The sequence below is a fragment of the Aethalodelphis obliquidens genome, unplaced genomic scaffold, assembly GCF_003676395.1.
Source record: "Aethalodelphis obliquidens isolate GAN/ISIS:26980383/991018 unplaced genomic scaffold, ASM367639v1 scaffold82, whole genome shotgun sequence".
Taxonomy (NCBI): Eukaryota; Metazoa; Chordata; class Mammalia; order Artiodactyla; family Delphinidae; genus Aethalodelphis; species Aethalodelphis obliquidens.
Window position 1 is genome coordinate 7761182 of NW_020838026.1, and position 15159 is coordinate 7776340.

The window sequence follows — 15159 nt, forward strand, 5'->3', positions numbered from 1 at the left end:
CACGGCGATGAAGAGTGGCCCCCGCTTGCCACAACTAGAGAAAGCCCTCGCACAGAAACGAAAACCCAACACAGCCATAAATAAATAAATAAATAAATTTAAAAAAAAAAAAAAAAAAAAAAAAATAGAACTACCATATGACCCAGCAATTCCGCTCCTGTGTATATATCTGGAAAAAACAAAAACACTAATTTGTAAAGATACATGCACCCCAATATTCATAGCAACATTATTTACAGTAGTCAAGATATGGAAGCAACCTGAGGGTCCATCAGCAGATGAATGGTTAAAGAAGGTTACTTAGCCATAAAAAAGAATGAAATTTTGCCATTTGCAGTAACATGGATGGACTTGGAGGGTATTATGCTAAGTGAATTAAGTCAGACAGAGAAAGGCAAATACTATATGATATCACTTTTATGAAGAATCTAAAAACTACAGCAAACTGGTAAATATAACAGAAATGATGCAGACTCACAGATATAGAGGACAATCTAGTGGTTACCAGTGGGAGGGGGGAAGGTTGGAAGGGCAATATAAGGGTAGGGGATTAAGATGTACAAACTATTATGTATAAAATACGCTACAAGGATATATTGTACAGCACAGGGAATATAGCCAATACTTTATAATACGTATAAATGGAGTATAACCTTTAAAAATTGTGAACCACTATATTGTACACCTGTAACTTATATAATACTGTACATCAACTATATCTCAATTTTTAAAAAGATATGAGGCAAAAGAAAAAGATAAATTGGAATATGTCAAAATTAAAAATTCTGTGCATCAAAGGGCAGAATCAACAAAGTGAAAAGGCAACTCATGGAATGGCAAATTGTATACCTGATAAGAGATCATATTCAGAATGTATTAAAAAAAAAACTCCTATAACACAGCAACAAAAAAGACAGCCAGCTGATTAAATTGTGGACAAAAGGACATGAATTCCTCCAAAGAAGATACACAAATGGCTAATAAGCACATGGAAAGGTGCTCAACATCACTAATCATTAGGGAAACACAAATAAAAGCCACAATGAGGGCTTCCCTAGTGGCACAGTTGTTAAGAATCCGCCTGGCAATGCAGGGGACATGGGTTTGAGTCCTGCTCTGGGAAGATCCCACATTCCGCAGAGCAACTAAGCCCGTGCGCCACAACTACTGAGCCTGCGCTCTAGAGCCCGCGAGCCACAACTACTGAGCCTGAGTACCACAACTATTGAAGCCCACACGCCTAGACCCTGTGCTCTGCAACAAGAGAAGCCACCGCAATGAGAAGTCTGCGCACCGCAACGAGGAGTAGCCCCCCCTCGCTACAACTAGAGAAAAGCCCGCATGCAGCAACGAAGACCCAACGCAGCCAAAAATAAAAATAAATAAATAAATTTATATTTAAAAAAACCCACAATGAAATAACCCTTCACACCCATTAGGATGGCTACTAACATAAAAACAGAAAATGACAAGTGTAGGTAAGGATGTGGAGAAATTGGAGCTCTAGTACACTCTGGGTGGGAGTGTGAAATTACGTAGCCACTGTGGAAAACAGTATGGCAGTTCCTCAAAAATTTAAACATAGAATTACTATATGATCTAACAATTTCACTTCTGGATATATACCCTAAAGAATTGAAAGCAGGGACTTGAAGAGATACTTGTACACCTGTGTTCATTACAGTATTATTTGCAATAGCTAAAAGGTGGAAGTAACCTAAATGTCGATCAATGGATGATGAATGGATAAACAAAATGTGGTATATACCTACAATAGAATATTATCTGGCATTAAAAAAGGAGGGATGGGCTTCCCTGGTGGCACAGTGGTTGAGAGTCCGCCTGCCGATGCAGGGAACACGGGTTCGTGCCCCGGATCCTGTGCTCCGCAACAGGAGAGGCCACAACAGTGAGAGGCCCGTGTACCGCAAAAAAAAAAAAAAAAAAAAAGGAGGGAAATTCTGGCACATTCTACAGCATAGGTGAACTTTGAGGACATTATGCTAGTGAGATAAGTCAGTCACAAAAGGACAAACACTGGATGATTGCACTTCTATGAGGTGTCCAATATAGTCAAACTCAGAAACAGAAAGTAGAATGTGCTGCCAGGGGATGGGGAGTATTGTTTGATGGATACAGAGTTTCGGTTTTGTAGGATGAAAAAGATGGATGTAGGATCCATGTGGAGATGGATGGTGGTGATGGTTGTATAGCAGCATGAAAGTACTTAATGCCACTGAACTGTATATTTAAAAATGATTAAAATGGTAAATTTTGTTTTATGTATGTTTTACCACAATAAACAACAACACAGTGACAATAGTAGCACAAGAAGCAGAAGTGAGTAAATGGAATCAAATTCTTACAGTGTTCTTGGGTTGCTAATAAGGTGGTAAATGTACTAATTTAAGGTAGACTGTAAAGAGTTAAGTATGCATAACTATTAAAAGAATTATTAAAGAATGTATAATTAAAAAGGTAATAGAGAAGATAAAATGACCAATACTAGGTTAATCTTAAAGGGTCCAAGAAAGATAAGAATGAGAAAATATTCTATAGTTGCATAAAATTCAAAATATTTTTTGTCATAAAGCAAGTTCTGATAAATAAATACATTGAGAACATCCACAAAGTATCATTCTTATTCTTTTATCCATGGGGAGAAAGTTATAAAAAATTTTTTTTATTATGTTTTTTCCCTTACCAAAAGATTCTTTTAAGAACCTTGACTTCAAAGATTTTTGCACTCATCCATGAGACCGGCTATCTTAATTAACAATCTGCTATGCCAGAAATAAAACTTAGACATGACTTTTTCTGAATTTATACATTGTTCTAAGTTTCTTTGTTAAGACTTTGGCATTTATTCTTTCTCCCTTTATGCTTTTCATGCTCTTTCTTACTGGAAGTGCTTAAAGATCTGTCATCTTTCATAGTCTTTAACTTATGTTTTACTATATATAACTTATGTTTTACTATATTTAGCTTATGTTTTTCCTTATTTCTTAGGTCTGTACTCTGTAAGCCTTTCTATTCTATGGTCATCTTTTCTACATCTTCTTTCTTACTGTATTCTGGGAGAGTTCCTCATTCTGGTCTTCCAAGTGCCTAATTCTTTGCGCATCTTTTTCAAGAAATACGTATAATATTTCATCTATTGTGGGCTTTTTTTATTTGTTATATTTTATACCAAATATTCCCGCCTGTTTCTTTTTTATTATTTTGTTCCAACTTGCGTGTTTAATTATCTCTTTATATTTTCATTCTTCCTTTAGACACCATGAGGACAGCGGTCATGGCTACGGTATCCTAAGGTCCAGCAGTGCCTTAAATACAGGACTTTTAAAATAAGTATATGTTGGCGAAATTAAAGAAGGGTTTGGAGACGAGAGAAAGAAGAAAACACAATATGGGTATGGAAGAAATGTAACTTTCTTTATGATATTTTTATAATATTAATTAATCACCCTTTTCAGGCCTCATCCTACCAGTTTGTTAGGAATCAGTAATCAATCCTTATGAGCATACATTTTCCAACCCCTATTTTTTCCCAGGAAGGGAAAAAGAGGAAAGGAAGGGAAGGAGCAGGGAAAAGAATTGACCTATCCTCTTTCTTTTCTGAAGCAACTTGGGTATTCAGTGAAAGCACTAGGTTCTGTAACAACCTGCAGGATGTATGTGCTAGAACTGTACAAGCGGAAGACCCGAGCGTGTGTGAGGCGGAGGTGGAGGGTGAGGAAAGGCATCTGGTCATGGGGACAGCTCTCCACAGAGGTTGCTGCTGAGACGTCTAGTGGACAGACCCACATGGCTTCTTCAGACCCCACAGATCTCGGCTTCCTCCATGCCATGCTGCAGGCATGGGAATATTTATGTGACTACTTCTGGTCTCATCTCCTTGGAAGCATACTACAGCTCTTCCCTGTCTAGGGGTTGATGCCTTCCTATGAGTTTGCCAGGGAAGCAGAGTGCAAACACTATCTCTAGAATTCCAGGCATGCCTTCTCCTTTTCTTCTCCAACCCCCAACTCCATAGAGAGTCTCATTCTACAAGGCAGAAAATCTTTTTCTCTTCATGGCTCTGGTACAAATTTCTTTCTATATTCTGCCCTGCTCCTGTCTCAGGGAATAGCATTCATGAACAAAATTTATGAAGACTTAAGTCATCTCTTTTCATGTTGCCCCCTCCCTCCCCATGAGGTCAGAGTTATATGCTTTAATTGGAGTGAGATAAGAAGAACAATACCAAGAGAAAAAAATGAAAATATTCTGTCACAGAAGGAAGGGAAGGAGCAGGGAAAAGAACTGACCTATCTTCTTCCTTTTCTGAAGCAACTTGGGTATTCAGTGAAAACACTAGGTTCTGTAACAACCTGCAGGATGTGTTGATCTTGTATTCAAGGTGTTTCCTACCCCTCACCCTGCCAGGGGCCAAGGCAGAGAATCTATTGATAGAAAAAGAGAGGGCTTTTTCTTACATATGCAGAAGGCAGAGCCATATGTTTGCAATCTGAAATGTGCTCTTTTAGAAAATCATTGTGAAGAGGTGGCACCAACAATGTCACCCACCCAGAGACTGGAGCCAGAAAAGGACCAGTCATTTCTAGAGGTCTTCATTGCACAAGTCACAGCTCCTGCAGCACCTGAAGTTCACCAGATAGACACTCCATTTTATATTGTTCACATTAGCACAGTTCTTCAGGCAGCCCCTAAAGGTTAACCAGGGTGTACCATCATCTGCAGAAGGAGGAGAAACAGATCAGCAAAGAGGTTTCTGGAAAAACAAACAAAAAAACACCTTCTTTCCAGCCTGCACCAGCATACAAAAACAACCTTGTGTAGTTCAAGGCTCGGTTATTCAAATGTGAAGAATCGGAAGATGTTGGAATTTGGGGGTTTCCCAAAAGAAAAGCAATAGCAGAGTAGTTAAAAAAAAAAAAATTCCTGGATATGGGGATGTAATGACAGCAGCAATTCAAGGATTGCGCAAGCTGGATGTTTCCACTGGGAATGTTAACACTGGCTTAAGTAAGGGTTAGAAATACTAAGGAATCACTCAGCACAAAGGCTAGGAAAACTGAGAAATCATGATGTTTAGTCTTACCCATGAAGAGCCATTTAGTCAATATTTATTGCTAATGCTGACCCCTCTATTTTCACCGTTTAAAACCACCCACAAGGAGGTCCAGGCAGGGACAAAGACAGAAAACTGCCCTCCTCACTCCAACATCCAGCTGTTCTCCACTGGCCATATTGTGCCTCTCCTTTCCCCTCAGTTAAGACTCCTCTGTTTTCTTCAGGCTTCTCAAAATATTGATTCCATAGCTACAGACCCCCACCCCTTAGAGCCTACCTCTATCTATTTTTCATTATGGCATGCGATGGGGTAGAGATAGTCAGTCATCCCAGAGTTGAGACTGCCTGAGCTAAAGTAAGGTCCCACCTTTTTACTATGACTAATATATCCCTGTCTGCTTCCTCTGCCCCTTCCTCCTTCCCCAAACCCACAACTTACTTCTGAAAATCCTCCCAGTTGTGCAAGCCTCTTCCATTGTTGCAGTACATATTCCTCTGCCTCTGGAACGCTTCTCACCTGGAAACTGGAGGTGGCACATCCTACACTGAATAATTTCTATAATTTGGGCCAGAGAGTAGGGAAGTCGAAGTGAGAGAGGGTCTCACACTACTATGAAAGGACCCACCTCCCCTTTCAAATTTGAAGTCTGCTGGGAGCCCCGAGGGCTTTGTCAGAGACTCATTAAACATGGGCATCTACCTCTATTAAAATAGGCTAAGACAAAAGAGGGGCTAAAGTTTATGGTCTCAGAAGTGTTAGCCTGTAAAACAGGTGGAGGGTTAAGGAAAAGGGGAACAAAATCAAAACTGAGATAATCAGGTCAGGTCCTCTTCATACTCACCAGGAATACGGTATTCACCAACAAATAGTTCATGGACTGTGCTGGCAAAGAGAAATAAAACATATCTGCAATTTTCTCTAAGATTTACCCTTGCCTAGGGTCACTGTAAGCCTTGTAACACATGAGGCCCATCTTGCTCTCTTAACCTGGAGCCACTCTAGGCTCTTATGTCCCTCCAAAGCCTAGTCCCCTGTCTCGTGGCATATCTGCACCTCTCCCTCTTTTCAATTCTCTTCACCTCTAGAGGGCCTCTCAGCCTCCCCTGCCCATCTCTTAGGATACAGCACAGACTCAAAGGAAAAAGATAAATGCACATTTTTTGTGTGTGTGCCTCATTCCCTTCTTTTTAATTGACCTATGTGACTTTCTTACCTACATGCGCCTGGAAGCTGACAAGGGGGAAAGCATGTGAAATCCATGAAATTGCTACACTTTGGATTTAGCCAGCTAGTGCCTTAAAAATCAACATTCCACTTCCCCCTTTCCCTTTTTCTTGCTTTTTAATACACTCATCCTTAGCCTTGTCAACTGCTGCTCATGTTTTTTCATCAAACTTAAAATCAGCTCCCATCCCAGCCCGATCCTGCTGGAAGAAGTTGAGTGTTGAAATTCAAGGTCTATCTCTGGATTCCTTTCAACCCTCAGTGCTCAGCCTGCCCCTTTCATCTCCTCCCTCCCCCCAAATTCCCCATCCTACACCACTGATCCATTTCTGCTCACTTCCATGTTCTTTGTCTGCAAATGACCCGTACAGTACTGTTGGAAAAAAAAAAAAAAAGATACACTCTCTGAAGACCTCATTTTAAAAACCTCACCTCACAGCTTCTGTGAAAATCTTTTCAATTCCTTTATAATCTACCGGTTTCCTTCTGCAAGGGCAGACTAAGACTTTGGTGAAGGTCCCAGGGACATGATGCGTTATGGACAAAAGTCATGGCATCAGAATGACAGCTTCTGTTACCATATGGCTCTCATAAGAGAACTTCTGTCATGTGAACCCCGACCCATTCCAGGATCCTGGACACGTCTCTCCAACTGTCAACCATAGGGACTCACCTCTAAAGCAGCAGAGGAGGATGGGGAGTCCTAGCAGGAGGGAGTTGTCCATTTTGGAGGGAGAAAACAGCAGGTTAGAGCAGGAAGCTGCAAGGTACCTGTTTATATATCTACCAGGTTGGGCTTCCCCAGGAAGGGCTAGGGGTGGGGACATTGCGGAAGTCCTTCAAAGGCATTTCCTGCTCCTAGGGAAACCAGGGACTCTAAAATTTTTTCTTTTTGGCAAATTGTGGGGAAGAGGGACTGCCTGGTTAAGTCCTGGACCCAATTTATTTCAGTCCTAGCATTCAGGATTTTTGATGCCATGTTCTGTGGTCTTTTCATTATACCACACTGTGGGAGAATACAAGGATAAATCCAGGCTAGGTGGGTTGGATTCAGAGCCATTTACACTGAGATGCTCATTCAAGCTGAGAGAATATATGAGTGTAAATAATTGGAATGCAGGAAGTCCAAAAGAGGGCTAAGCACAGAGCCTTTAAAACTCAGTACTATAGGGAATGGAGAAGAGAGGTGGAGAGGTTAGATTCAGACGCATTGACAGAGGATACTCATGAAGGAAATAGTTTCCCACTGTCAATCATCCTGGAACAAATTAAACCCTGGGGTAGAAAATGAGAGCTGAGGAGGAAACTGCTTCCCGTACTTGGAGTTCCCGGTGGTTGAGACTTAGACTTTTACTAAAAGAGAGGTTTGAGATTACTTCACCTGGAGGGAGGTAAGCTTGTCCTTTCCACTTGATGTTGAGCCAGGAATTGTGTGTGGGGGGGTGTTACCTCAACTCTGAGAGTGACTAGGTAATCAATTAGGGTGGTGATTGAATGTAAAATTCCTGTAGAGGGGATTGAGCCTGTGGATTCTAAGAACAGCCATATTTAGTATCTCATTCTAAGTTTTCTGTTAGTTTCCTTCAGTTATTCCTATACCTTCCAAAAATTGTGATGGGAGTTGCAGCTTAGTCTGTGCCGTCATTGCAAGGACTTGAAAGAAGGGTCTGTGCCCATGCTTAGGGCAAAGAAATACAGGGGAAAGAAACAGCAACCTGAAGGAAGCAGACTGCAATAGAGCACACTATAGGTCTACAGCAAAGTGGGGTAGTAGTCTAAGACAGATGTTGGCTGAAGAGGCAGCGACAGCAAGAGTGACGTATGAAGAGATGCTCTCCAGAATATACTGGGGGTTGTTACTACATGCCCAAAGAGCAAATGGACATTTCCATACAGGGAGGAAGGAGGAAGGGGATATAACTAGTTAACTGCTTACCTGTGGCACCTAGGACTCTGGTGAAGCTTTGAAATAACACCATGAAGTCATCATGTATTACTTTCTAACACACACACACACACACACACACACACACACACACACACTCTACATCGCTGGTTTTTGTGTTCTGCATATTCACTAGAAGATCTGTCCCTTTCCCTCCTCTCAATGCCCTGAAATTTAGCATCTTCTCTTACACCTTTACATTTCTTTCTTCGACTTTTTGAGATCTCCCCTCCTTGCCTTCTAGGAATTCCGTAGTTAATTCTTTGACTAATGGTGGCACACACGAAAGAAGGAAAGGTTTTCTTCCTCTGCCCCACAAGAAACTGTCTCCTCACTTAATTACACTCCGATGATATTATTTTACCACTTCTGCTAAAGCAGAAATTTCCCCCTCTCAGCTTTACTGATCCGCCTGAATTAGTTGCTTATATTTGAACCCTATTTTATTGACTTACTTTTCTCCTAAAATCTCCTCCAATTCACACTCCCAGTCTTAGTATCCCATAATACCTGATTTTCTTACTGGGCCACATTGAATACCTTTTCTCAGTGCTCCTAATCCTTTTTTCCTATCCTCTTAGGATACCCCAAAATAATTATTCTTATGTCATAAATTACAGACCCATGACTTAAAAGTGTTCAGGAATGAATTCCTTTTGTCTATTGCCCCAAACCTCATGTGGAGTCTGTATGACCCCTTTACTCATGCTACCCTTCTCTCCATCACAGAGTTCTGGAGGTCCAGTTAGTCCAGAAGAGTAGCCCTGGATTTTCCTCAGCTCTGCGAGTGACTAGGTGAGTACTCAATTACATCTTTATGCATATGATTAGAAGATGTTTAGATTATGCACTAGGATTTTTGGTTTGCATCTCCAATGTTACCATGCAAAACAATAAAGTGATATTTCTTGAATGGAAATCCACTTTCCAATCGGTTACCATTATTTTCAAAAGACATAGATCTACTCTCCATGGTGAATACAGTAAAAATATCCTGAAATTCATTGGTCATAGAGGTATTTTCACACAGTGACATTTTTGGATAGGTTAATGGAGCTGGTGGTGAGTGCCAAGATTTGATTTGAGGAAAGAGATCTCACCTTAGGCAGATGTCACATGTGATGAGGAAGGTCAACAAGATGAAGAACCACAGTTACTGTTCCAAGGCAGCCCAATGACCTTAAGCTCCTGGGGTTTTCCCAGTACCCATAGGATTTATACCAGTGATCTGGCAGGAAAAGAACAATTTCTTCTAGATCACGGTTTGAAGGAACAGTCAGATCAGAAAATTTTGTCTCTTTTCCTCAAGCAAGGGAGCAGCTCCGTTCTGGGGGACTGAGACTACATGAAACCAGAGAAGTTCTACGCTCTTGAGGGATGTGAAAATGGAAATTTCAGACAATATGTGCAGATCCAAGAAAGAACATGAAAGAAGTGTCTCTGAGGAGACCTTCTGTGCGTATTCTTTTCTACCATGAGACCCAGCATCCCCGAGGATTGGCTGGGAGTCTCAGAATTGTTCAATACGTCCACAGTTCCCTAGATAGTTCATTCTAGAGTGCTGGGGGCTGGAGAAGGTAACGTGGATGTTAAAGTAACTGGGGAGGCAGTCAACAATGAAGAATAATCTACCCATTGTTCCTGTATAGCTTACAGCTCAAATAAAATGTTCTGTATTTTCAATGTGCTGTTTCAACGACTCTACTATCACCAGGAGAACTCTATTTATTTATTTATTGAATTTTATTTTATTTTTTTATACAGCAGGTTCTTATTAGTTATCCATTTTATACATATTAGTGTATATATGTCAGTCCCAATCTCCCAATTCATCACACCACCACCACCCCTGCTGCTTTCCCCGCTTGGTGTCCATACGTTTGTTCTCTACATCTGTGTCTCAATTTCTGCCCTGCACACTGGTTTATCTGGACCATTTTTCTAGTTTCCACATATATGCGTTAATATACGATATTTGTTTTTCTCTTTCTGACTTACTTCACTCTGTATGACAGTCTCTAGATCCATCCACGTCTCTACAAATGACCCAATTTTGTTCCTTTTTATGGCTGAGTAATATTCCATTGTATATATGTACCACATCTTCTTTATCCATTCGTCTGTCGATGGGCATTTAGGTTGCTTCCATGACCTGGCTATTGTAAATAGTGCTGCAATGAACATTGGAGTGCATGTATCTTTTTGAATTATGGCTTTCTCTGGGTATATGCCCAGTAGTGGGATTGCTGGGTCATATGGTAATTCTATTTTTAGTTTTTGAAGGAACTTCCATACTGTTCTTCAGAGTGGCTGTATCCATTTACATTCCCACCACCAGTGCAAGAGGGTTCCCTTTTCTCCACACCCTCTCCAACATTTATTGTTTGTAGATTTTCTGATGATGCCCATTCTAACTGGTGTGAGGTGATACCTCATTGTAATTTTGATTTGCATTTCTCTAATAATTAGTGATGTTGAGCAGCAGCTTTTCGTGGGCTTCTTGGCCATCTGTATGTCTTCTTTGAAGAAATGTCTATTTAGGTCTTCTGCCCATTTTTTGATTGGGTTGTTTGTTTTTCTAATATTGAGCTGCATGAGCTGTTTATATATTTTGGAGATTAATCCTTTGTCTGTTGATTCGTGTGCAAATATTTTCTCCCATTCTGAGGGTTGTCTTTTCAGCTTGTTTCCTTTGCTTTGCAAAAGCTTTTAAGTTTCATTAGGTCCCATTTGTTTATTTTTGTTTTTATTTCCATTACTCTAGGAGGTAGATCAAAAAAGATCTTGCTGTGGCTTACGTCAAAGCGTGTTCTTCCTATGATTTCCTCTAAGAGTTTTATAGTGTCCGGTCTTAATTTAGGTCTCTAATCCATTTTGAGTTTATTTTTGTGTATGGTGTTAGGGAGTGTTCTAATTTCGTTCTTTTACATGTAGCTGTCCAGTTTTCCCAGCACCAATTATTGAAGAGACTGTCTTTTCTCCATTGTATGTCCTTGCCTCCGTTATCATAGATTAGTTGACCATAGGTGCATGGGTTTATCCCTGGGCTTTCTATCCTGTTCCATTGATCTATATTTCTGTTTTTGTACCAGTACCATATTGTCTTGATTACTGTAACTTTGTAGTATAGTCTGAAGTCAGGGAGTCTGATTCCTCCAGCTCTGTTTTTTTCCCTCAAGACTGCTTTGGCTATTCGGGGTCTTTTGTGTCTCCATACAAATTTTAAGACTTTTTGTTCTAGTTCTGTAAAAAATGCATTGGTACTTTGATAGGGATTGCATTGAATCTGTAGATTGCTTTGGTTAATATAGTCATTTTCACAATGTTGATTCTTCCAATCCAAGAACATGGTATATCTCTCCATCTGTTGGTATCATATTTAATTTCTTTCAACAGTGTCATAGTTTTCTGCATACAGGTCTTTTGTCTCTCTAGGTAGATTTAATCCTAGGTATTTTATTCTTTTTGTTGCAATGATAAATGAGAGTGTTTCCTTAATTTCTCTTTCAGATTTTTTCACCATTAGTGTATAAGAATGCAAGAGATTACTGTGTATTAATTTTGTATCCTGCAACTTTACCAAATTCATTGATTAGCTCTAGTAGTTTTCTGGTGGCATCTTTAGGATTCTCTATATATAGTATCATGTCATCTGCAAACAGTGACAGTGTTACTTCTTCTTTTCTAATTTGTATTCTTTTTATTTCTTTTTCTTCTCTGATTGCCATGGCTAGGACTTCCACAACTATGCTGAATAATAGTGGTGAGAGTGGACATCCTTGTCTTTTTCCTGATCTTAGAGGAAATGCTTTCAGTTTTTCACCATTGAGAATGATGTTTGCTGTGGGTTTGTCATATATGGCCTTTATTATGTTGAAGTAGGTTCTCTCCATGCCCACTCTCCGGAGAGTTTTTATCATAAATGGTGTTGAATTTTCTCAAAAGCTTTTTCTGCATCTATTGAGATGATCATATGGGTTTTCTTCTCAATTTGTTAATATGGTGTATCACATTGATTGATTTGCATATATTGAAGAATCCCTGCATCCCTGGGATAAATCCCACTTGATCATGGTGTATGATCCTTTTAATGTGTTGTTGGATTCTGTTTGCTAGTATTTTGTTGAGGATTTTTGCATCTACATTAATCAGTGATAGTGGTCTGTAATTTTCTTTTTTTGTAGTATCTTTGTCTGGTGTTGGTATCAGGGTGATGGTGACCTCATAGAATGAGTTTGGGAGTGTTCCTTCCTCTGCAATTTTTTGGAAGAGTTTGAAAAGGATGGGTGTTATCTCTTCTCTAAACGTTTGATAGAATCCACCTGTGAAGCCGTCTTGTCCTGGACTTTTGTTTGTTGGAAGATTTTTAATCACAGTTTCAATTTCATTACTTGAGATTGGCCTGTTCATATTTTCGATTTCTTCCTGGTTCAGTCTTGGAAGGTTATACCTTTCTGAGAATGTGTCCATTTCTTCCAGGTTGTCCATTTGATTGGCATAGAGTTGCTTGTAGTAGTCTCTTAAGATGCTTTGTATTTCTGTTGTGTCCGTTGTAAATTCTCCTTTTTCATTTCTAATTTTATTGATTTAAGTCCTCTCCCACTTTTTCTTGATGAGTCTCCCTAATGGTTTATCAATTTTGTTTATCTTCTCAAGAACCAGCTTTTAGTTTTATTGATCTTTGTTATTGTTTCTTTGTTTCTATTTCATTTATTTCTGCTCTGACCTTTATGATTTCTTTCCTTCTGCTAACTTTGGGTTCTGTTTGTTCTTTTTTCTCTAGTTCCTTTAGGTGTAAGGTTAGATTGTTTATTTGAGATTTTCTTGTTTCTTGAGGTAGGCTTGTATAGCTATAAACTTCCCTCTTAGAACTGCTTTTGCTGCAACCCATAGGTTTTGGATTGTCGTGTCCTCATTGTCATTTGTCTCTAGGTATTTTTTGATGTCCTCTTTGATTTCTTCAGTGATCTCTTGGTTATTTAGTAACGTATTGTTTAGCCTCCATGTGTTTGTGTTTTTTACGTAATTTGTGTTTTTTCCCTGTAATTGATTTCTAATCTCATAGCATTGTGGTCAGAAAAGATGCTTGATATGATTTCAATTTTCTTAAATTTACTGAGGCTTGATTTGTTACCCAAGATGTGATCTGTCCTGGAGAATGTTCTGTGCGCACTTGAGAAGAAAGGGTAATCTGCTGTTTTTGGATGGAATGTCTTATCCATATCAGTCAAACCTATCTGGTCTATTGTGTCATTTAAAGCTTGAGTTTCTTTATTAATTTTCTGTTTGGATGATGTGTCCATTGGTGTAAGTGAGGTGTTAAAGTGCCCCAATATTATTGCATTACTATCAATTTCCTCTTTTATAGCTGTTAGCAGTTGCCTTATGTATTGAGGTGCTCCTATGTTGGGTGCATATATATTTATAATTATTATATCTTCTTCTTGGATTGATCCCTTGATTGTTATGTAGTGTCACTCCTTGTTTCTTGTAACATTCTTTATTTTAACGTCTATTTTATCTGCTATGAGTATTGCTACTCCAGCTTTCTTTTGATTTCCATTTGCATGGAATATCTTTTTCCATCCCCTCGCTTTCAGTCTGTATGTGTCCCTAGGTCTGAAGTGGGTCTCTTGTAGACAGCATATATATGGATCTTGTTTTTGTATCCATTCAGCAAGCATGTGTCTTTTGGTTGGAGCATTTAATCCATTCACATTTAAGGTAATTGTTGATATGTATGTTCCCATGACCATTTTCTTAATTGTTTTGGGTTTGTTTTTGTAGGTCCTTTTCTTCTCTTGTGTTTTGCACTTAGAGAAGTTCCTTTAGCATTTGTTGTAGAGCTGGTTTGGTGGTGCTCAATTCTCTTAGCTTTTGCTTGTCTGTAAAGCTTTTGATTCCTCTGTCGAATGTGAATGAGATCCTTGCTGGGCAGAGTAATCTTGGTTGTATGTTTTTCCCTTTCATCACTTTAAATATATCATGCCAGTCCCTTCTGACTTGTAGAGTTTCTGCCGAGAAATCAGCTGTTAACCTTATGGAAGTTCCCTTGAATGTTATTTGTCGTTTTTCCCTTGCTGCTTTCAATAATTTTTCTTTGTCTTTAATTTTTGCCAATTTGATTACTATGTGTCTTGGCGTGTTTCTCCTTGGGTTTATCCTGTATGGGACTCTCTGCACTTCCTGGCCTTCGGTGGCTATTTCCTTTCCCGTGATAGGGAAGTTTGCGACTATAGTCTCTTCAAATATTTTCTTGGGTCCTTTCTCTCTCTCTTCTTCTGGGACCCCTATAATGCAAATGTTGTTGCATTTAATGTTGTCTCAGAGGTCTCTTAGGCTGTCTTCATTTCTTTTCATTCTTTTTTCTTTATTCTGTTCTGCAGCCGTGAATTCCACCATTCTGTCTTCCAGGTCACTTATCCATTCTTCTGCCTCAGTTATTCTGCTATTGATTCATTATAGTGTATTTTTCCATTCGGTTATTGTATTCTTCATCTCTGTTCTTTAATTCTTCTAGGTCTCTGTTAAACATTTCTTGCATCTTCTCAATCTTTGCCTCCATTCTTTTTCTGAGGTCCTGGATCATCTTCACTAACATTTTTCTGAATTCTTTTTCTGAAAGGTTGCCTATCTTCACTTCATTTAGTTGTTTTTCTGGGGTTTTATCTTGTTCTTTCATCTGGTACCTAGACCTCTGCCTTTTCATCTTGCCTATCTTTCTGTGAATGTGATAATTTTTTCTAAGGGTGACCTCAGCTAAGGAGAAATAAGGGATTCCTCTTCTACTTTCCAAGGTAAATTCACCAGTCATGAAAGTCATGCTCAGAGACCAGCAGTCCCATGGTAGCATATAACCTTCTGTTTTGCTGAGTTTACATTGAGGCTATCCCTGACCAGTTTACTGAAGCAC

The 15159-nt window shown here is 39.4% G+C and overlaps 1 protein-coding gene across 1 annotated transcript; it reads right to left on the bottom strand.

Moving 5' to 3' along the window:
* Positions 1-4603: 4603 nt before the first annotated feature.
* Positions 4604-7026, bottom strand: PATE1 (prostate and testis expressed 1). The gene is given in 3 exon segments (XM_027092893.1): positions 4604-4737; positions 5516-5686; positions 6942-7026. Coding segments are annotated over 3 exon segments (390 nt in total).
* Positions 7027-15159: the final 8133 nt, after the last annotated feature.